Below are 24818 nucleotides of genomic sequence, written 5' to 3' on the forward strand. Positions count from 1 at the left end.
TACTAAAGGAAAAGTACACAAACTCTCACAAGTTGATGACTGTCATCATGTAGCTTTTAGACTTTCGTAACACAAATTGTTCCTCAATAGCCATTTTCAAACACAGCTCTATCCTTATTTGCAAAGGAAAGGAAATAAGCAGAAACTATACTTGCCTCTCTCCTTTCTCTAAAGGAAATACACTGCTTGTTGCTATTGCAAAATTTTTCTGCGTTTTTAAGACCATTTCTAGTCTAGCTGTAGGCTGTTCAAACAAATATTGATGACTGACAATGGGACAAAACCCACTGAGTTTTAAAAACAAATATTTGTTCCAGTATCTGCCATCACATAGAATTGGTGGTTAGCTAGAAATAAATTTGTTACCAACTTCAAAAACGGGAAGAAGTTGGAGCTTATTAACATTAAATATTTATTGTCTATTCAGGCACAAATTCAAAGCTCAGTGTAGCTTATTAATGTCTTGTTTACGAAGTCTTCAAAAACTTCATAAAGTCCTCAAGAAAAAAGTCACTATATACAAAAATCTATTTAATTAACAATGCCTGTCTAAAAAGAAAAAAGCCTGGTGCTCGCTTCCTTTTTTTTTTTCTCCCCGTAATAGTACTGACAAGAAACAGCCTGAAATGAAATCCTAAATAGATATGATATTTTACTGAGCACTGCTCTAAAGCAATTTTCAAGACTTTAACACGTGCTATCCATAAGCACCAAGCAATGAAAGAAACTTCTCTTTTTCTTTAATAAAAGCAAGATATACAAACAAGTCTTACTGTAACAAGGAACTTGAATCGCCATTTGCAACTATGTATTACACGCTGTCATCAGCAAACATTTACAGAATAGGACAGTAAATTTTGCTAGAGAATCACTGTAACTTCAAGTGACAATTTATCTTCTCCTTTTCACGCTAGGATCATATCTGCAACAGAAAAGAAAATTCATCACAAATTACTATGGCTCCATGATATTCAAACATAAGCATGCTATGCAACTGATTTTATTATATACTTATAACAAGGGATTGGACAGCATTCATCAGTCCTTTCCCAGACTGCACCTCTGAGAACTACAGTTGATAAAATTTGACTGGATGATGCAGAAGTTAGTACCTGTGCATGAACTAAAGAACCTTTACCAAAATAAGCCTTCACCGCCTTGCTAGCTACTTTAAACCTACTTCATGCATAAGAAAGCTTCTCCAAGCCTGTAATGTCTCAATGTAAGGTCCACTCGTCACCCTGCCTCCTCCACCCAAAAAAATAGGGGGGCACAGGGGCAAAGGGTACTGTATGTATACAACATTTGGCCACAACTCATTCACAGAAAACCTTTCTGTTGCCTCCTACTCCCACAAAGTAATTCCTTGCTTTATCTTCCCTTTCATACAGATTTGGATTGGTTTTTAGTTATTAATAACTATTTTTTAATCCAGAAAGTAGATATCAACATTACAGCAATACGCTTACAGTTTGCCTCTGCTTCATACTGTCATCCCTTGGCTTTCTCTCTCTCCATTTGTGCTTCATCTTCCCTAAATCCTATGTCACTTCTTTGAAATTCTGATGCGCTTTGTATTCATGCATGAATAACTTACGGACACAGCTGAATGATCAGGCAGTTTTACTTCCACTAAATCTGATCTCATTCATCGCTTTTTTTTTTTGCTTAGGCAGGAAAATGTCCCAACTTGCGAGCCAAATTACATCACTACATAACTACAAAGGTATTAGAACTTGCTGTCATGCAGCTCAGACTTCTGGCAAAAACGAAGTGGGTGATTTTTGAAAGCAATGCTTCATTATTTATTAACTGTTTGTTGAAAAGGACAAGCTGTTAAAGCAGTAAGGTTCTCTGAGTGGTTTGTACACACGTTGATACACAGTATGATGTCTCTTTGATTTGGACTAAAACATGCTTCTTTACCATATGCATTTTTCTACTGTAATACACAATTTTTAGTGTTTGTCAAATTCATGGCAGGTCAGAAGTCACAGAGTAGTTGCTGGTTTCTTTACATAAAAACAAAGAAAATAATGAAACCTTTGCTAACCAAAATGCCATAATCCTTATGCTTGGTCTCACAGCATTTCTTTGATTTTATTGCTATAGCATTGTTACAAATCTGAGAAAGTAAAAAAAACATACAGTGCCTGTGGCCTGAAACATAAAGAGGGCTACAAGGATTCCACTACTGCAAGCATATGTACAAAGAAACAAAATACCTTGTTGGGAATAGGGAATGAAGGGCTGTTACCAAGCATTATCCATTTATTTGCAGTCTTAACAGAGAGTATGATAGCTCCTTCCCTTCCTCCTCCATCTCTGTATGTACTGAATTAGCAGTACTTGAAGGTACAGCTTTTCTTTCCAACTCATCTTTACCTTGGAGCATGACTGCTTCTAATTTCATCTTCAAATGCAATTTTCATGGGAAATTGCAGCTGCTAACATTAGCATCACATCAAGTAGTTTTAGTCAGGATTAAGGACAGAATTAGAAGTAGGTTATGATCTGCTGAACGTTAAACTATGTGTTTTAATATTTTTGACTATGGAAACTTCTGTACGTACGAATACCCTAAATAAATCGGAGCTGAGGTCAGAATTTTTCTATGCACGAATGCATGTGAATTATTTAAGTTTCCGCTGCTGTGTTTTGAAAGTCTGGAATTAATCAAGATATTTTGGACCACTTAATCTTCTAGCAGAGCAATCAAGCTGCACCGTAACTTTTTATAAATATCTTCATAATTGTTATGCATTTAAAAGTTGCATTGCAGACTTAAATCTGGATAAAGCGGCAAACTTGGCCTAGAAATTCTCTTCTTTTTATTGAAAGTAGTTAAAAAACATTGAAACAGGATTATGGTTGGAAGTAACTGGACAAGAAATCAACTGAATAAGATGGTTTTCCCTGCTCTTTCAAAAGAGAGATGACAGAAAGTGGTAAGACAACTGAAATAAGAGTTAATAAAACTACTGAAACACTTTAGAGGCAAATGTAATGAAATATGACAAAAATCATAGAAAACATGGCCTTTAATTTTTAAATTGCATGAGTCGCTACCTCAAAGATCAAAAAAGAAAGTCCTGCCAATCACTGTTTCACAGAACTAGCATTCTGTTGCTTTAGCTCCCTCAACACCAGGATATGCAAGTGCCATGGCCAGTATGAAAGAGGTTGCAAACTCCAGAACTTTTCCTTAGGAATTCAGATGACTGACTTCAATGTAACATCAAACCACTCCCTCGTGCTAGCAAACCCTAATGGCCTGACCCTGGAAATCTCTTCCAGCCTTTGTGAACAAACTGGCTTACGCATGAGACAGGAAAGAGCAACATTTCTGTTTGAGAATGTTCTTATTAAAAAACTTATAGCAGGTCTGAACAAAACTGGAAGCTTAAGGCATAAAAAAAATCCTTATGAAAGTCACATTGGGTACATTCCAGACATGGAAATACATGAAATCTTGATAATAATACTCTAAAAAGTAGTCTTTTGCAAAACTGGTATTTGTCTAAAAAAGATGTGATGCAAAATAAATACCTTTTGTAAATATGAACATAAAACTCTTACCTAAAGAGATCATCAGCAAGTGATTCTTCTCTTGCACGTCGATTCTGTTCCTGACAAAATAAGATTTTTCAGTATTTGATGTTAGGGATGAAGGTAATGAACAGTGTGGAAGAACAACATATTCCTTCACTAATAAAATTTTTCCCTAAAACGTAAGTTTTCTCCAAATACTTGGAATCAATGTATGTTCCTGTTGGATAATGTATTTCACTGGTCAACTTTGGCTACTTGGCTACTTCTCCTAATGGATTAGTATTTTCATATATTATTATTCTCCTAATTATTGTTCTATGAAGAAAGGCTGAGAGAGCTGGGGCTGCTCAGCCTAAAGAAGAGAAGACTCTAGGATGACCTTATTGCAGCATTTCAGTAATTAAAGGGGGCTTATTAAGAAGATGGAGAGCAGCTCTTTGCACAGTCTGCTAATGACAGGACAAGGGGGAATATTTTTAAACTAAAAGAGGGGGGTTTTATATTAAAGGTTAGGAGGACATTCTTCACTCAGAGGGTGCTGAGCCATTCTATGATCAGTTTGTACAAGTTTTAAGTTTTTTGTCAAGAGTTTTGTTTGTTTGTGTGTAAGTATTATATAAATAGTGAAAATTTTGTATGATTACTGGTGTATAGAAGAGATTTTAACTGGCATTACCTACACTCAGGGACAAAAAAGGAGTTAGTTAAAAAATGTTGACAAAACCACATCAGGCTGTGGAAACAAAATACAGCTCATCAGCAAATATTTTTAATGAAAATACTGGAAAAGTGCAATGGAACTGCTACAATAAAATATAAAACTTTTACATAAGAAGGGGAAGGTTTTCATAATAGAAAAAGGCATAAAAATTCTCTCCCAGTATACCACAAGAGAATTTTACTCAAGTATTTTCTGTTCTGCCCAAGAGAACAGAATATCAACTGCACTGTGTAACGATTTGAAAAGGGGTTATATATAAGTTCTTCCTACCTGTGTCACATTTGTAAAAGTCACAAGTTTTCATAATGCTTATTTTGATTATTAAAAACAAAAGAAGATCACTCTCTTTAAGGTTACTGATTTTGCTTTAAATCATTATTACTGATTATTTGATTTTGAAATGTAAACTGAATTCAAATAATCAGGAAAAAAAGAGAGCCTTATCACTGACCTCTGGCTTTCAGTAACTTTTCTAATGCATGTGTTCCTATAAGCATGCGCAATAGCTAATTGGAAGAGGTTTTATTTCAAAACTAAAATTCTGAATTATTTCAGAAATGACCACAGGTTGTTATATTTGTTATGTAAGGTTTGGTATTGGTCTTCTTGGAAAAAAAAGTCCTTACCTCCAATTCTTCTCTTAACCAGTCTTCTAGCTCTGAACTCTTTCTAGCATGGTGAGCAACCAAATCTGATCCTCCAATAATGTACGGAAGTTGTCCTGCCCCTGGATAAGTGACCTATTAGACAATACATTCTTACAGTTAAAATACAAGACAAGCACAATGCAAGAAAAAGGTCTTTTTAAAATAATTCATATATCAGGGATGAAAGTCAGTCTTTCTTTGAATAACAATTATCAGATGATATTTAAATTAGACTGAAGTGAAAAAAAGTATTTATAGAAAGCTATTAAGTCCCTCCTTTTACCAAAGAAATAAAAAAAAGGTGAGGAGTTTTATATGCTAAATAAATGCAACAGTACATTAAATGAAGTTTGAAAATGTTACAAACTGATCTTTACTGATAGATTCTATTTTACTTCAAAATGCATGAACATCTATTACAGAAAGGTGGAAAAGAACATTTTAAATTTGAGGTAGGATTCTACCTAAAATGACTGCACACTCCCAGAAAGCTGGAAGTTGCATTATCTGACTAATGTTCTCTATGTTATACTGAAATGCACTTCTAGTGATCTTATACCACATATATGTTTTTGTTTGTTTGTTTTTTAATGTGAGTTGAAGTGGTACATTTACACTGAACACTTATGGATTTTCTTAAATTATCCTCAGGACCCAAGCAAGCTATAATCTCACTTTTTTAAGATAATAATTTTAGTTTCATTTTGAAATCCAAATTTTATTACATAAAATTCAAGATCCAGAATCAGCATATGATCTTTATAGATCTTTGGAGCGGTTGAAATACGAGTTTTTGGAAGCATAATGTGAAGTTACACTTTTACTGAGATTAAAATAGGCATCACTAATGACATATTCCAACCAGCAGCTTGGAATAAGAGACTACAAGTATCTAAAGAATCTGGTATGAGGTAAGCCTTTCTCAGCCTGCTGTACTTTGGTCAGTTAGAAAAATATTTGCAAACAACACAGCAAAATATTGGAATTGTCTCTTTCTCTAGTTACTATTAATGTAGAAATATATTATGAAATATATTAAAAAAATACTAAGGAAATACTTTGAAATATTTTAAACAGTGCCATCTTGTGACCATTTGAAATACATACCTTTTTGAACTTTTTGAAATTTTTCTGTCCCCTGCAACTGGTATTGCCAATAAGCTGACTGTTCTGTCTTGGATGGCTGACAACCAAAGATCTAAACTCAGTCAACAGAAGCCTGCTAGGAAGACTGCTGGAGTCGTCTTCAATTTTGTTGTGGTCCTTCTGAGGGAAGAAAAAGGATGGAGCACTTCAAGTAACAGGCGTATAAACAGGCATAGAGGACACCTAATGGTGTAAACTTCAGAGAAAGAAATCATAGTGAGCGCAGCTGAGGGCCAGATTAACTATCTTCAGGGACAGCTCCCACCCTGACAAAGTACCACTATTTTATACTGAAGTGCAAACTAGAAGTGTCTTAATCTGAGCTGACCCTGCACTCTGGTACACCTGCATAGTGCTCCCTCTTGGTTTGTATTGTTTATGCAGTGTTTGTTCGTGCAAAGAACATTTATCCTGTTCCTTTCGAACTGGCTACACTCTCCTTCCCCTATTCAGAAGCATTCCATTTCAGTTTCATTTAGCCTTGTCTCCTTCTCTCTGCCTCTCTGCCATTCCCAGCTATTCTCTCCTCCTTCCTTAATCCATCATCCCTTAGCCATCTCACCTGTAACTAAGAGTTAGTATGATATTTACTATTAATCGGTGTATGTTACATCTATTTTCCCCATAGTCCGTCTTTTCCATTCTACGTGTAATCTCCTTACAGCAGCTGAAGAGATTGCACTCTTATCCGGTCTTAAGTACTTATCTAACAAAAACATCAGCACTGGTATTAGCCACACTGCAGAGTTAATACAATTACATTAGGTTTCTGCAGTCTCAGTCACCTTAAGTGTCCATACAAGATAGCTTTACACAAACACGTAGCTGAACTACAGTTCTGTCTTTATACAGTCAAGAAGCTGGACTGCACTACTGAAATTTACACGTGATTATTTTAAGGAGATCTATTTTTACATTTTCTTTACCCCGAAATATGATTTGCAAATATTACGTCCTTAAAAGCAAAATTTTGGTGCACTTTCTTAATGATTCTCAAGGTGTTCAAACTTCCAATTGGTTTCTTACCAAGACTAGAGGAGATTCTTGCTTGATCTCACTTTTCTTTTCTAGAGTTAGAACTGATCCAAGTTCATCTTCTCTCTGTTGATTAAAGATTGAAATTCAATGAAAATTATGATGGCAACTACATAAAATCACTTTCTGCTCTTTCCTGTGGAATAAGGATTTTTCAGATCAATACAAATACAGAGACAGAAAATAAACTGACTGCACTATACATAAAATTTAAAATACTGTCTTGCAAACTCCAGTTACTCAATTATGCATTTTACTCTTACAGCATTTAAACACTGCCTATACTGTATACGAATTAGCTGGACAGTAAGCTTTAATAGAAGTATTTTTAAATAAAAGAAAAACAAGTTTTTTCTCTCTTATTCCCTTTTGTGTTCTTGATTTTTTTTTACTAGTTACTTTGCTAGGGTTCTCAATATTGTTGTCCTCTACAAATCTGTATTTTTTTTTTCTCAATAAAGTAGCTACTGTTAACTCAAAATCCATTGTTTTCTTAAAAAATTGCCTTAGTCTCACAAACAGAGAAATAATCAAGAAAACTCATTACAAGCTACTCTATGACTGAAGTATGCATCTGCTCCTTTCCTCTTTAGTCTCTGTCTAGTCTAACTGGTTTCTGCTCTTTACGGCAGAATAAGCATGTTCAAAATCAATATAAATATTTAGACAGGAAAGAAAATGATCTGCAACATATGTTTAAAATTAACATGTTTTTTAGATTAAAGTTACTGTTTGCAGGGTACATCAATTTACAAACTGGTAAATGAATATGAAATCAGAATATTTAAGCTATGATAAAGCTGTATAAATCTAAAGCCAAAAATTTTGAAGCTTCAGGAATTGAAGTTTGGCATCTGGTTACAGCGTATTAGTATATGCAAAATTTTGCTTCCTAGCTCTTGGCTTTTTTTCAAGTGGTATGTTTTCAAGACTTCTGAACAACTCTCTAAAGTGGATGCTTCACTAGATAGCAATGTTAGCTAATAAAGTTACAGTGTCTGCCCAACAAAGTCAAACTTAGAGATTGCATATAAAAGAATATATTAAAAAAAATCCTCTCAGAAATAGTATTTTACTAAGAAAGAATTCCTTCACCAACAAGACCTACCACCACACACATGTATGTTTGACCAAGAACTATCAGTTTAACCCTGTGTTAGCTCTAATCAAATAAACCAATGTACTGAAATAAAGGCTATGATTATTTAAAAATTAAAGTTCTTTACTGATCTTGGAGGTTTCTGAATATTAAAAACAAACAAACAAAAAAAACACAGTTTAAAAAATAAAAAGCCCTCTTCTTTCACAATAGGTACAAGTGTTTCACATCCTGATGATTTTCTTCCATTTGGACAAGAAACTTTTTATTTTAGTTTAATATTAGGAATTTAATTTTTCACCAAAGTCCTTTTTTAATTCTAAGTGAAATTCAGCCCATCCATACAGGACCAGACATTCTGTCTATGCAGTTTAATGGTACTATTTATTTATCTTTGAATGGACATTAGTGATTTGAATTGCCTCATATACAAACTTTGAAGATCTTCCACATGACATATCTAGATTCTGACTTGAAAGATCTTGAACACTACTCTGGGTATTCAATGGAAGAGGTCACCCTAAGGTTTCTTTAGGAAATTCATTACATAAATGTAATTGAATATTATTTTAGCATATATATATATGAGCATTTCAATGACACAACAACGTACAATATTAGAAGTTATTCTTGGACCATGGTGAAATTCTGCTGTCCTACTTGCACTATTTCAAAAATAAAGAGAAGAAAAATGTCAGAATAGAGGCAGTTTTCAATTCACAAAGAAACAATGCTGTGAAAGAACAAAAAACACAAACAAAAAAACCCACAAACATTTAAATAGGTGTAACACTGCAATGTATGAGCAACTTTCTTCATTCTTAAAGAAGCTACTGCATCCCTCAAATACATTTGTGAACTTCGAGACCACACACCTAAGAAGAACATAACTTACCAACGTTTCATTGTCCTCTTTTTGCTTTGCATTTACTTCTTCAATCCTGCTTCCTTTGGCTTCCAGACATCTTTTTTTTCGTATATTGCCTTGAGATTCCTGGTCTTGATTTGCCGTTTGCTTTTTCCAGTCTAGGTCTCTGCTTTCAAACACAATTTCTAGTGTCTCTGTATTTTCAGGTAGATCATCTAACTCCTTTCTTTTCTTTGGTGCAGGATTTTCACTACGAGTAATTTTAGTGTCAGTTTTATCACTTCCTAGTTCGTTACTTTCCTTTGTAAGCTGGATGTTATTTTCCTTTTGATGCAGTTCCTCACTGTTCCACACCGATGAAGCTGTGGATTCAACGCACTTGGAAACAGGCGATGACCTTTCCTCCAGTTTTGCTAGTTTGGGTACAGATGTTTCTCCTCCTTCTTCGTCTCTTTCTCTTAACCATAAAGTAATTACAAAATGAAGAAATTACAAAAACATCTTTGAATATGATTAGCTGCATCAGCAATACAACAGCTTCCTGGGGTTTCAACGACAGCATTGTGAAATTTGGATGTAAATACCCTTGAGAAATGGCTTTCTCTTTTCAGAAGCTGATATAAAAATTACCTTTTTATTAGCTTCCTTTTGAATAACATGTACATCGATGGAGCTAAAAAAAATTTCCAGAAACAGCATTATCTTAAGAATAAGGGACATAATGTCAAGAACATTTCAACGTACCTCTTCCTGGCTACTTGGAAGTAATTTGTAATCGAGTTAGACTGCTGACATGGAGTGGACTCTCTAGGTTTACTGACTTCTGAAATTTTAGATGGAGAGGGTGGATGACTTTTTTGACTAAACGCAGATGTTCTATTCACTCTAGATATCAGTGTTCCTGCATTCACATTGCCACTTGTGCTAGGGTTCTCCTTCACAGGGGGTACATCCTGGAAAGCTACTTCTTCTCTTCTGTTCGTCTTGGAAGTCTTCTCTATCTCCATACTATAGCCGAGAGAAAAAAAATATTAGGTGAACACACAAGAAATTACCAAGGAGATACACTGTTGTAGAATATCACTTTTAAAAAGCTGACCTGTACTTAAACGTATTTATAAGCAATGTAGGTGTGCTAACAACCGAAACTGTAAAATCTGCCACAATAAATATGTTATCATAACCATGAAATGGCTTAAAAACTTGAATCCAGTTAAGACCGTCAATCAGATATGCAAAAACTACATTTGTATCTAAAAAGAGTCACAGGTCCTGTGACATATTGCTATCTACCACTAAGCAGAAATTAGATTACTGCAGACATCCGACAGCAATTTGTTAAGCGCAGTTTCAAATCCTGTATTTCTTTGTCCATTGCAATGATGCAGTTCCTCTGCCACAAGAGTACTTTATTTGTAACTAGTAGCTTTGAAACTATTTCCATGCATACTTTACCGTGGCTGCTCTTCTATTTCTGTATCAGCTACATATAATGTACTGGTATCTGCAGCAGTTGGCATTATGGTTTCATCCACAGCCAAACTCTGAGAAATGGCTGGCCCTATTCCTGATACAGCAGTACTTCTAGTTAGAGCTGCAAGATCAACATAAGAGAAGAATTAAAAGGTTAGTAACCAGTCTGCTTCTCTATGCATGTATTATCACACTACCACCACTAGTAATTGATTGGGTGAGATTTTTGTAAAATGGTATTAATGCAATTAATAGTAATTTAAAATACTATTATGTAATAGTATTTTTAAAATAGTATTTTATTATTTTATAATAGTATTACTATTAATAATAATAATTTAAAAACAAAACAAAACATAACCACCAAACAAAAAACAACCTGAAGGAACCAGGCTCTAAATGACCAAATTCTGGGATTGTTTTAGTTAAACATCCTGCTGAATTAAGTTATGGAATTTTGCTTAAATAAAAATGAAGCACCATGGGAAGTTACTTATTAATATGGTCATAATGTAATTTATGGATCGTGTAATACATATGCAAAACTGTCAGAGCACAAGATCCACGATCCGTTTGCATTTAGTGTTTTATCATGACCTGTTAAGTTGGGGTCATTATACTACAGATTACCCCTAATAATACAAAACCATCGTTATAAAAAAAATCTTAGAATAAATGCCTCCTATGGCCAAAGTCTCACAATCCCTATAGTGAGGACACTGCCTTACATATAGTTTGCTGCTCTGTCTAGTCACTTTATTAATGTCACTTTATTGTCACTTTATTTATTAAAGCACAGCATTAATGCTCTACAGAACAGAAAGAACATACACAAATCTCTACTGTTTGCCTTTTCACTTCTCTTTGTCTTACAGATCATCTTCTCTAAGTCAAAGGCTACTAAGGCTATTTTAACATATAAGTCTCATAGAATCTATGACAGCATTATCCTTTCAGACAACCCATTCTTTATACATTCATTTATTCATTTTTTTTTCTTTCCACTGTAACCTACAGAGGAACAACCAACCTACAGAGACACCCACGTCTCCTTGAGCTACCGCATCTGACATGATCTTACATGATTACTGCAACTTATATGTGCAAGATAACAGTATCTCGCTATTTATTTTTGAGACAAGATTGGAGGAAAAAGTCTTGCTTACAATCCCTTTGATTTGCAACACATACATGGAAGTTTTTGATAATCTCCAAACACCAGGACTGATTCCCTCTTGACAAATAAATTGCAAACGTAACTATCTTAAAAGACTGATGTACTATCTTTCAATGTAAATTAATAAGTCAATTTAATTTTTATCTAATTGAGTTATTCTGACAGGAAAACAAGAGTCAGCATTCATAATTTATTCAGCTGTCTACAGGGTTAATATCTTTAAATTTAACCTGAGAGTCTATCTTTATTGCTGTTATATTAGCAAATACAAGTTACATTTCAAGACAAATCATGGAATGTCCAACACCAAACTATTACTTTAGCATATGTGGCAATGCTGTCTCATTGGTTACTTTATGATTAAGTTTGATTTTGAAGTGGTAGTGTGTGGGGAGAGTTTCCCTAAGGCAAATTCTTTTGTGTGCAAAGAAAGCAAGCCTTTACTTGATTAAGTTGGTTCTTATTCTCTCCAGTTTTTAAAGTTCATCTATTATCTATGAAAAGACCAGGGTAGTCTTTTCATACAAGATAGAATAGGTTGGAATTCAGAACTACTATACAGATATTGATTTAGCAGCCACTAAAACCGTGAACTTCAAGACTGTTTATAAACTCATTTCCTTTAAACTGAGTCTGTTTTTTACACTAACTTTAGATCTGTTACTCTTTTATTACATTTATATGTCAGTTTTCAATGCAGTTTACTGGAAAACGTTTAAAAAATTACCTTTTCAAACCTGCATACAATTTTCAGCGTCATTCTATTTAAAAACAAACAAAAAAACCAGCCTCTTTATTGTTGTTAAGTTATTACTACCCTTCTTCCAATTACCTTTGTTACCAGGCTGGTTTTTAGGGTTGCAGAATGTTTCTGTAGATCTGAAGATAACTGCCAATCCGATTTCTGCTTCGGGAATAGCCCTGAGATCATTACTGTTAACACAAAAATAAAACCAACACAAATAGTTTGAAGAAAAAACAAGAAAGAGAGTAAGAAAGTCTTTCAATACAGTTTCAAAGATGAAGAGGCAAATGAGCAGAGATATGTCAAGGTACAAAAAAATTCAGTCCACATTACTATTTTCCACGATATGGCAAATCAACATAACTATCCATTATCATAGACATGTCCAGTACATACACACCTCCATGTTTCCCACTTCCGTAGCCCCTGCCTAGTTCCAGTAACTTCCGTAGCCCCTGTCTAGTTTCAGTAAGGAGGCTAAGCCATCTCCCCACCTGATCACTGGGAATTTAACTGACTGTGGTGTACCTCTAGTGTATATGAATGGAAAAGTGACTTCAAAGACTTAAGTCGCTCCTTTTACAGGAGATATCAGCACACACACCTCTGCTGTACTGCAGCCATGAAAGGAACAGGAATGCCATTGTTTTCTTTGTTTAGCAATGGAATTCGTGGGGACTAGGCTTAACTAGTAGGTTAAGGGTCGGGATTGTGTTTTTTTACAATGCTATAATGACCAGTGTAATACAGAACACAAGCTGCTTTTCACAAACATTATATGCAAGTAGTTAGACAGCAATGAGACGTATGATCTCAAAGTGCTATTTCACATTTTCCTTGAAATAAGTATGATTTAAAAAAAAAAAGATTATCTATCCTGTTTTTAAAATATTAACTCATTTTAAATAGAAGAAAGAGCTCTTACTTTCTGTAACTTCAAATCAATTCAGTAACAATGAGTTAAAGAAAGAACCCTTCCAAAAACCTCAAATCCTCAGAGCCGCCAAGTGCTCTATTTCCTATTTCAAGAAATTTTACTGTGCTGTTTACTTAAAACAATTAAGAAAATGTCCTCATCCTAAACATCCTACTGCTTCAGTATGTATGCAAATATCATGACTAAATCAGTGCAGAAATCCTGAAATTACCCTACCACTGTACAAGACAACAATGTTTCACCTTTGCAAGACATTCAGAATGGAATCAGTCCAGTTTCTCATGGACTCGGATCCTAGGATCTGGGAGTTTGTCAACCCCACATCAACAACACAAACTTCAGGAGAAACCAGTGAAGAAATTTCTTTTCTTCCCTCCGCCATCAATTTTGCTTCACCTCCTCCAAGAATGACAGCTGGACCCAGTTTCTTGTACTAAGAAAAAAATGAAAATAAAAATATCTTAAAATAAGTAGGTTAGCATACTTCTAAATACAAGCACAATACTTTTCATTCATAGATTAATGCAGAAGTGATGGGTTCTGTTTCTACCCCTGTATTTCATCTTGCTTAGGCTGCTGTCTTGTAAAATGGTAAATCTATTGAAATCTTTCTCTCCTGATGAACCGAGAATGAGTCTGAATTCAGAGAGGACAGAATACGTGCTTAGCTGCCTCTGTAACACCTTTGCAGGGTAAAACTCAATTACCTGCTTTGCAGTTAGAAATACAAAAGTTTTTCCAAAGAATATTCTTTTCCTTTCTTGATGCTCTGATAAATCCAGGTTTTCAGTACCAATGGAAGGCTCATCAATTGGAGGATAAAAGCTGCAAGAACAGATTAAAGTTACAAAATTTAGAGTTACGTATCAGTACTGATCGATAGTCCTTCCTACTGTAAGGACAAGCTCTGAGTTAAAACACCACACTGCTTTGTTTCTGTTTAAACTATTTATATAAATATTTCTTCAAGAGACAAGAGGAAAAAGAACCTTTCACTTCCCAGTATCTAAGCTTAGACCATGACTTTCTACCACAGTAACTTAAAGAACAACACTTCTAGGAGTTGTTTTTAGTCAGCCTAAAAACATTCCTATTTAACTTTAAAATAGGAATATTTTAAACATCCACTCTCCAGACCTCTACACTCTCCACTAACTACGCTGACAAACAAGACTGCAATCTCATTACCTTAACAGGGGACTTCATACTAAAACAGACCTCTTGCTTGCTCTATCCTTCACACTGGGACAGCCACCCCAGTTCCCTTGTATTGGATCAAGGAATTGCACTCTGCTATACTAGATGACAGCCTACTAATCTGACAGAAAGCAAGTACACTTTTCTTGGTGGTGGCACTGAGAACTGAACTGATTCACTCTGCAGCTTCTCAAACTTTTTTGTCTGAAAATAACCAGAAGTCCTGTTGGGGAACAGATTAGGTAGAAGTAAAACCCTAATCTTAAATTCTAATTTTTGTGTCCTGTGATCTCAGCTTCAGTTAACAGCAGCATGGACACATGAGAAGAAGCCTCTAAAACAACCATTTTACTGGTAAGTTCACAACAGTGTTTATCAACTCTTGGAGCCACACATTCACTCCTGCAGCAGACCTGACAGGTGAAGGCATGTGCTGGAAAGGCAGTGAGAAAAAAGATGCTGAAATGCCAAAAACTGGTTTAACAACCCAAGAAATTACATATATATATGTATTCATACATACAGATGTAGTTTGTTTGTTTTTTTTTCCCTTACTTATGCAGAGATTAGCAGGTTCTAAGCACAAAACGAACTCCACAAAATGCTGTTATATTAAAGTTCCTGTAAAAATTTATGCATTTATTATATAAGTAATTTCCCCATCTGTAAACATAAAAACACTCTCCTTGGATACTGACAGTATTCACATAGGTAAAGCTGAACACAAGAATAAGCCCATGTCCAAGTATGTAATTCAATGATGATAGGCTAGAGTGTACTAAAATAATTACAGTCAATTCTAAACCATCTTTGTTCTTTCGTGTTCTTCCCGATCATTTCCTAAAGCTTGATGGACACAACTGACTAACATGAAATTCAGGTTCCAAAAAAATATTTGACAAACGTCAGTGACTGTTCAAGTTTTGTTTACAGAAATATTGTTCAATTACTTCATTTGAAGGTGAAATAGATAAGATAAATTCCACTGATGTGAAGAAACAGGGCACCTCAGATTTTAGTTACCAGGCCAGAGGGCTTCAGATACTGAGTCCCAAAAAGATAGTTATTAACCTGGCGTAATACAGGCGAAAGTCATCTTTAAAAATCAAAGAATTAGTAAAAAGGGAGAAAGAGCAGTTCCATTACTTCATATTATTTCATATAGGGCTGTACTTATGCAGTCATCAGTGAACTCTTCAGGCATTTTTTTCCTTCCACAGGTTATCAGAGATTACCAGAAGACTGGGGTAATAGTGTTATAATAATAAAACAATAAAAGGCCTCAAATAAGAAGCCACACTGATAATGTGAACTGCAGGTTTGCAATTCTGTGAAGTCTTGATATAAACCAAAAAGAGTTTTAATGTTTCTGAACTTTACAATTTCCCCAACACTAGGATTTTGGGGGGCGATCAATTCTACAGTAATAATCAATGTTCAATTGTCACTCTGCATCACCACACTAATATGCCTTTCATATTTTAGATCCAAACTTACTGCCCCAAGTTGTTCAGTGTCACGTGGATGTACCAGCTCTAGTTACGCTGCATGATGCAGATATTCCCTATGAAAGTTCAAAGCATTTTTAGAAAACTGAATACAAACAGCTGCTACGTAAATTTTGAGTATTTTGAGTATCTTCCCACAAGCTACATCTTAAAAGATCACCTATTTAAAATATTGTAATTATTTTAAATATAGATCTCACCAGCTGCCTCATTTAGCTTGACACAGAACTCTCTCTTTGAAAGCTAAATAAGGGATACTTTGCTAGCATCGATGACATTTAGTGAGCTCAACTCCTCCAGGGGTCTTAACAGTTAACAAAAACATTAAAAAAAGGGAAACGTATTCATTAGATTCTATTTTACAGAGCATTTAACAGCTCAATTTTACTGTCATTTCTCTATTAAAAAACTGGACAAAATGCACCCTGGTGCCAAGAGCCCCAACCACTATTTGGTACTCTAACAGACAGTAACAGCAGCCTTACAGTATGGTGACATTACATCAAGCAAATTTCAGACTGCACATCCAATTGCTTCCTTTCTATGGCTTCTACTATCTGTACTGTTTAGATCTGCCAAAAAATCTCGTTCAATATTCCTGACAGGCTTCTCAACAATTTCTGTTTAGTTTTCTCCCATGCTTGTAGAACAATGTAGAAGTATAAATAGATGGAAAAGTTGTAATTCATGAAGTTTTCCCCCTTTCTTTTGTAGCTGAAGACCACTTCATGTCACTCTAAGATGACCTACTTGATCTATTCCATAAACCTTTGCAAATGTAAAATGGTATCTTGAAACTCAAGAGTTTGCTCCAGGTGGGCACCTGCATTGTTCTAACATTGGAACGGGCTACCCAGGGAGGTGGTAGAGTCCCCATCCTTAAAGCTATTTAAGGGACAAGTGAACATGGCACTGAGGGACACAGTTTAGTGATACAACTTGGCAGGTCAGGTTGGTGGTTGGATTTGACAATCTTGAATGTCTTTTCCAACCTAAATGTTTCTATGAATAAACTCAAAAACTAACCATGTACTGGGAAAATACATTTTCATAATGAAGTGAGGTTGATATTGTTTATACAAATCTAATTTTCTTCATTTTAATATATCAACTCCCAAAAGAGTTTTGATATTGCATCAAACACATCATCATAAAGATTGCTATACCAACCTCTGAAAACAAGTTCCTATCTAGAGCTAGTAACATCTCTAAATGTATTATCAATTTCAAGAGCTCATTTTATAGCTCTAGGGATGAGAGCAAGAAAATTGCCAGAAGATTAAAATGTGTTTCACGTTAGGCATTCTTCCACAAATAAACTTAATGTAAGTCATGTATTCTGCCAAGTCTGAACACAGATGTGCAGTTGTGTGATAATCTAGCTTCCATAAATTTAATTCTGTGACATTTCAAACACGATACTTACCTTTCAGGAGTTGGCAACTGTTGCCTGGACTGAACAGCTTTGATTAATTCCTCAAAAAACGCTGGTTTTATAATTGGTCGTCCACAAATCAAGGCACATATAGTCTGAAAAGAAAGGAAAACATGTATTTAACATATGGAAAAAATACAGCTAGAATATGGTCCAACTGACTTGAGCTTTGTAATATTTTAGATGTGGAAAACATCACACAACTACAACTGTACTTGATTTTACTATGGAAAAAAGGATAGTTTTACTTCTAACAGCACAGTTTTTAGTTGCTATCCTGACCAAAGTTAGGAAAATGTGTAAGGTAGCTGATGAAAATCAATGAGTCTTCAAAAGAAGAACTAAAGCTCCAGTACACAAAGCAATGACACTGTGTTTTTGCCACTGAAAAGGCTTGTGCAAGCCTCGAAAAATAATGCTTAAAAATCACAGACTGGCTAAATAAGCATTAATATTCAGTTTGTACAATTATATTGAATATAGTCACGTGGAAGTTAAAAAGGCTACAAATTCTTCCTAAATAAAGTGTCCTTCTACTAACCTATCTGAAAGTTAACACAAAAACTGAAAAAGAAGACACTGACAAGGAAGATGAAAGCTAATAAAAATTCCTTCCTTCACTTAAAAATGCAAAACGCCAGCAGAAATGAACGAACAGCATACATAAAAATTTTACACTAGGCAAATACTTAGAATGGTAATTAAAAGAGTAAAATCTAAGCAAATACTGACTAGACAGATTTGTTTTACACAACTAGAACTATGTTACCTTTAGTGCTTCTATTAACCTGGATATGAAGTTCCATAGTTGAAAAGTAAATGGTTGTGCAGGCTCTCACCAAAAGAAAGTGATTTTTTGTTTTTTAACCATCCCAGTATTTCTCAGCAGCCTCAACTAGGCTGATGCTAGTTTAGGTTAGCTCTGATCCAAATTACAGTGTGGATGCATGAAAGGCACAACTAGAACAGGAGAGGGAGCTGGAGGATAGTGGGAGGAGACTCAACACTAACATTTACTCAGGGATTGTGGAACTGAACCATAGAGAAACTTAACAGGGTAGTATATGAGAGAACTAGCAAAAACAATAACAACAAAAACACAAAACAAACAACCATGCATACAAAAGAAACAACCTACCAAACAAAAAAGCCATCTTTTTTAACAATGGATTGGCTTTTCCACAAACATTATGGCAACACTACAAGGGAAAAAACAAACAAACAAAAGAACATTTTTCAAATACAACTTTTTCCCCCTTTCCATTTTTATTTCATTTTAAAATGGTATTTTGGCTTTTAAACTGAGAATAAAAGCTTCTCTATCAAAGCTTTCACCAAGGCTACCACAACTTATCTATCCATCCTTTTCCCACTCACTCCTTTATCTGAACAACTTTTTCAACTTTTTTCATTTTCTCTCCCTCCAACATGTATCTTTCAAAATTTGGAAAAGGAAGAGTTTACAGAGAAGAGAAGGAAGACTTTACAGAGAAAAAAATTATCTAGATAAAGCCAAACAAAGCTTCGCAATGATCTTGACCACATCTAGAATTTAATTCACATTCATAGAAAAATTGCAAAGCAGTTCCATCAATATGCAAAAGCTCAACATACCTTAACAGTAACTTTTACTGATGCCATTACAAGATGAGTACACTCTTTCGTCCATTCATTCACTACAAGACCTCCCAGGAGCCGGATGGCTTGATTTAACTCCATTTTTTGAGCAGCGTCTAAACATGAGGAGCAGACAACCAAAGACTCATACTCCACTCTGCAAAGAGCAAATCAAAGAGAATTGCTTTGGTAACTTTGGTAAAGCACTCTGACAAACAGAGCTGTCTTAACAATCACGTTTGTCTCACAGAGAACACTCAAAAACTAAAAAATAAATGACCCTGTCAGTCCTTATATAGATCAAAGACTGCTTTAAAATTCCCAGAAAAAAAAAACAAAAAACAAACATATATACTAGCTTTCACTCAGAAAAATTAACAACATTTTGATTTCATGTTTGAAATGTTTCTAAGGACTTTTTGGTCTCAAGAATGAGCACAGACATCAATTAGAACCTGTTTCAAAAACACTTCAAGGTTTAAAATTGGGAAATACTAGAAGAAATTCAGTATGGGCTTTCAAATGCAAAATGTATGCTCAACAGAACAGTCCATGAACAGATTGGTATTTAAAAGACACAAGCTTTGTAGAATTCAAGAAATTTACATAACCGTTCTACTACAAAATTCACAATGCATCTGGTCCTATGACATAAATATAACTGACAAGTGGTGCAAGAACTATCTAAAATATCCAGAATAATTTATTGTAACAAGTGGTGGAGGCTGTTTTTATTGGCTATTTGTCTGTTTTTAATGCCAAGTAATATCAGTAGCAGTGACAAAATTAAGAGTTAAGTTTAAGGAACAAAGCCAACGTCTGGTTACTTTAATGTTGGTTTTAGTGGTCATTCGAATTGGTTCTATCCACTTGTCACTTCACCTAAAGGAGCACTTTATATGCTCACACAGATAGCACTGGCTACAACATTAAATTTGAAAAAAATGAGCAAGTTGTGTTCCCTAAGGAGAAGCACACATGTATATCACAGCAACGAGCATTCAATGGCTAGTGCTTCACAAAGCTCTCTCAGTTCTATTCTCATTACATTACTAACAGCTAACAAGGGCTTATCTGAACTGTGTCGCTCCTTTAAATTTTCCTGCCTCCTGTAGAACCATTAAGCTTTTAGAATTTTCTCAACTAAAATTTTGTTCTTTACTTAAGAAAGCCTGAAAGTACTTGCTGTACATGACACATCTTCTAAATGCCAATGCTAAACTATATATAGTTTTAATTCCTTAACTTATAATAATGAATCGTTATTATAAAAATACATATTCAATAAGGGTTTCAGAGCAGGTTGTGGAACACAAATATTATTCATCTCTTTTGCTTTCTAAAACCTTTTTAAACATTTAACATCAATTACATTTTTTTTATTGTACTATTGCTTGCCAAGTTCTATGATGTGCTAAAATACTCTTTTTAAAAGCTGCATTTTTTTTTACTTAGTATTTTATAATCAGTCTAAGTACTTCTTCTTACCTAAACTTGCTGTTAAAGACTCCAAAATTGACCCTGTCACCAGACTGCAAAAGCCTTGAAGATCCATTCATGTTTGATCCATTAACAAACGTACCATACTTGGAAGTATCTCTTATAGTTAATGTAGGGACTGGGACAGACTGGCTCTGAAAAGAAACATAAATAAGCCTTGACAGGTTATCAGAAACAGGTTATATAACAAAAATTCCATCTGATTGTCTTCAAATTTCTGTCCACAGAAATTGCAACATGTAAATGATAGTAAAATGCTGCCTGCTAATTCTCCTTGGAACATTTTTATTCTCCACAGTCCCCTAATTAATGATGTGGAGTAAAACATGGACTCCAGAACCAAGCCTGCAATAATAAAACTGCAGCACTTTCCAGACCCATGACTTCTTTCTCTAAAGCTTGTCTATGCAATGAAATTTAATCACATAAAATAATCCCAGTAGGAAAATTAATAAAAGTTCCCAATCTATTTTCACTCTAGGGTAAAAGGGAATGCCCAGATAGGAGCCTGCAACAGAAGTATTATGCCACCAAATCTCTCAACAGACAAGTACCCCAGAAAAAAATATAAATAAATAAATAAATAATCAAGACGAAGGAAAGAAGGAGATCAATGGTTCTGCTCCAGCTGTATTGTCATGGTAAACTGAGCTGTCAACACAGTGTATTTTTAATACAGTAAAATGCTGGCAACTCACCTGGGTCGTTTCAGGATGACTCACTGTCAGAACCGCATGACTTCGACTGATGGATTGATCATCCTGAATTAAAATTGCACAGTTTCTGCGTCCAACAACATAATCTGTACCAACTAACAGCCGATATGGCTCCCCTGAAAATAAAAAAAGAGACACAAAAAAAAAGCTTACAAAAAACTCCAAGGCACCCAAAATACTTAAGAATAATTCAGAAATTTCTAACCCTTAAACTTGTCATACATCATTTAATAGGCTGATGAGAATCACACATGTAGTTTATGGACAACATCTGTTTCTTCCTCTCCCCTTTGCTACATCCATTATAAAAGGATACATTTCATGAAACACAAAGCAGTTACAGAAGTGGTGGCACACTTTATCAAGGACAATATGTTTTTACTAATATGTTACTTCTTTTCACTTGCTTTACTGCCTCATAAAAGAAGTACACAATACACAAATCTTGCAGGCACAGAACTTATTTACTAACTCATTATCAGAATAAAATGCCTCCCTAACAAATGCTGGAAGATCTGCAAAGTAAACCAAATTGATATTTAGCATGTTCTGTCTCTGACTTATGCTTTGGTCATTCTTGGTATTTGTGAGCTAGATCACACAGCTGCCTAACAGTGCATGGCTTGGCTGCATCCAAAAGGTGTAGGTCACCTACTAGCCTGTGGTGTACAAGCAGCTTTTATTCATGAAAATGAATAAATTAGAAACTAAACGCTACTTATCAACTGTGGACAAATAACTTTCAAAATACAAACAGTGTAGAACCGATCACCCTGATTACAAAGCCAATACTAGCATTTTGACTTGCTCCAGAGTGTTCTAGGCAGTAAGAGATCAAACCCTGTTCAATGGGATTACATGCCGCGGCCACCAAGAAGTAAATCAAACATCCTGAAAGCACTCCTAAAGAATCAGGAAATAACGAGCAGATGCAGTGGTGCCACGAGTGCTTTATGAAAAAAAAAAAAAAGAGAAAGCATCAGGCAGAGCCCCCGGGTCTGCCTTCAGCCCCTCAGCTCGGCTCCCCGGGTGCCGCAGGGCCGCCTCGCTTCAGGGGCAGGAGCACACCGGGGGCCACCCGGCGGGCACAAAGCAGCTGCCCAACCCCACCACAGCGCCCGGCCCTACCCCAAGGAACCGCAGCGGGCCTGCAGGGCTGAAGCGCAGAAGGAAGCCCCGCTGGGCACCGCAGCGGAGGCCCAAGGAGCGGCTCCCGGGGCTCCGAAGGGAACGCCCGGCTCCAGGCCCGCCCGGGACCCCTCGGGCTGCGGGGAGGAAGGGCGGGGGCGGGGGGGCTGCAGCCGCCGTGCCCTCACCTGCTCCCGAGGCGGGCACCAGCTTCCACATCCCGGCGGGGGGCTGCTCCTCGGTGAGGGGCTGGGAAGAAACCGGGACCGGGACCGGGACCGGGACCGCCGCCCGCCGGCGGGCGGGGAGAGCGCCCTGCGATGGCGGCGGTAGCCGGCAGGCGCAGCCCGGCCCGGCGCGCAGGCGTGGCGCTGAGGGGAGGCTCCGCAGCCCGGCCCCGCCGTGGAGGGTTCACGGATCCCGGCTCCTGCCCCTCAGGAAGCCGAGGCTGGGACCGGCTGCCCCTGTTGGGCTGGAGAGGGGCGGCCGGGCCCGGGGCAGGGTGGAGGTGGGCGGCCGGGTGCGGGCGGTGAGGCCCGGGAGGAGCCCTGGGCGCCATGAGGGCCGCCGGCCCCCCTCCTGCCCTGCTGAAACGCGTTGGTGTGCCTAGCAGCGTCGTGTTTGGGAAGGGAAACGGTGAAATAAAGAAATACAGCTCTTAACTGAAACCTCAGCAACCTGTACAGTTAAAAAAAATTAAAGCTTACCAGTTTTAAGTAACAAAAAAATCCTGGACTCATGGGAATTTTAAGTCCATTCAGCACGTCAGCACTGCACTGCAGATGGTTTGCAACGTCCTTAAACTTTTTATTATTATAATAATTATTATTATTATTTTATCTACAGGGAACAGACAACAGGTACGGAGAAGCGGTGTGAGCTGTAGTTCAGAATACCCGTTTCTCATGCTGTGGAGCTCAAAAGGAGCAGGGTGCCAAATCCCCAATGCCCACGGTTATATTGGCCCTTGAAGATAAAATTTCTTCGTACTGGGTAATCAGCTTACTCCTCTGGTTATGAGTATTGATAATAATTATTTGTCATTCATCTTTGCAAAACAGCAAAAGCCATTGGGTGGGTGCACATAGGTAGCAAGTTTTAGCATCAGGAAACTGATGGAGTTGAGATGGGAGAACTTGGGACAACATTTTTCTAATAGGAAGAGATTAAAACATAAATATGTGATGTTACTTTTGTGGAATCTTAATGTGTTTAATCTCCACGTGTAATTAAGCATTCTTTGTCCTTAAATGTTCACTTAGATACCTTTTTAGATTTTCTCTCCTACATTTCTTCTGAGATAAATGACCACAGTCTTCCTAATCTCTTTTTATGCAAGTTTTCTTCATCTTTGTTGGTCATTTTTTCAGTCACTCATAATTTTACAATTTCAGTTTCACTAGAGTGACCAGAAATTTATAGTGTATCCTAAATTGTACTATATCTCAGCTCTATATAACTACTTAAATGTTCTCTGTATAGTTCATTATCATTATTCTGTGTCTTATTTATCCTATTGGCTTGACTTCTGTGATCACAATCTTATGTGACAAATTGTCATCATAAGAAACTGAATGAATCCTGTAAACCATATTATAATGTTTATACTTTCCATTTCCCTGCTTTTATCCAATTTCATTTTATTTTCTGCTATTGTGTCTTCCTATTTATTCATATTTACCTTCTAGATTTCTTGAGTTCCTTGCTGTCTCTCTGATCGTGATTGATCTAAGTAACCTCTAATATTTTTTGGTTCTCTACTTGTTCCTTTTTTCAGATCATAAATAAATGATTCATCAGGGTTCCAAACTTAGTTTCCTCAGTAACTATAAGTGCAGAAAGAGGCATTTCAGATACCATATAGGCTACAGGCTTAATCAAATATAATTCATAAAATAGTGCCATAGTTTACCAAGCCCTGCGAAACAGTATCTAAATAAAATATTGAGGTGATCTACCACTAATTATTTACCCTTTACAGAAATGTAGATATGAACCATGCCCATGTCTTAAAGATGCCATTTTTCTCCATGATGATAGTTATCTCTGGCTTATGACTTTTTCTTAACAGCTTTTGGTTTCAAAAGTTTCTTACAGTATTTTTAAACTTTATCATGAGGTGCTAAGTATGTATTTAAGGTAGTTGGAGTGGCAGAAAGAGCATAGACATGCAAGTTTACAATGAGGACTCAAGTTTCTGCTGAGGACTACATTCTCACAGTTGGCCAAAACCTTGAAAGCCTAAATTATGATTGCTATACATCTATCCATTACTTCTTAGACATTTAGATAAACTATTACTGAGACAGTTATCTTT

At 36.2% G+C, this 24818-nt stretch overlaps 1 protein-coding gene across 2 annotated transcripts in view; it reads right to left on the reverse strand.

Moving 5' to 3' along the window:
- Positions 1–23036, reverse strand: part of NBN (nibrin) — a 27743-nt gene extending 4707 nt beyond the window's left edge. The window contains exons 1-16 of one of the 2 annotated variants that reach the window (XR_011093099.1): positions 22690–23036; positions 21356–21489; positions 20646–20791; positions 19155–19314; positions 17532–17635; positions 14108–14225; positions 13643–13833; positions 12551–12651; positions 10524–10662; positions 9813–10076; positions 9096–9525; positions 7093–7167; positions 6028–6186; positions 4900–5013; positions 3580–3629; positions 774–922 (exon numbers count right to left, since the gene is read on the reverse strand). Coding sequence is in view for 1 of the 2 variants with exons in the window: in XM_068672232.1 (XP_068528333.1) it covers positions 892–922; positions 3580–3629; positions 4900–5013; positions 6028–6186; positions 7093–7167; positions 9096–9525; positions 9813–10076; positions 10524–10662; positions 12551–12651; positions 13643–13833; positions 14108–14225; positions 17532–17635; positions 19155–19314; positions 20646–20791; positions 21356–21489; positions 22690–22720 (2247 nt within the window). In the remaining variant the exon portion in view is untranslated. Of the gene's footprint in view, positions 1–723; positions 923–3579; positions 3630–4899; positions 5014–6027; positions 6187–7092; positions 7168–9095; positions 9526–9812; positions 10077–10523; positions 10663–12550; positions 12652–13642; positions 13834–14107; positions 14226–17531; positions 17636–19154; positions 19315–20645; positions 20792–21355; positions 21490–22689 lie in introns of those variants that run through there. The other variant, XM_068672232.1, reaches the window with a different exon arrangement.
- Between the last annotated feature and the right edge of the window lie 1782 nt (positions 23037–24818).

Source organism: Anas acuta, chromosome 2, assembly GCF_963932015.1.
Source record: "Anas acuta chromosome 2, bAnaAcu1.1, whole genome shotgun sequence".
NCBI classification, from domain to species: Eukaryota; Metazoa; Chordata; class Aves; order Anseriformes; family Anatidae; genus Anas; species Anas acuta.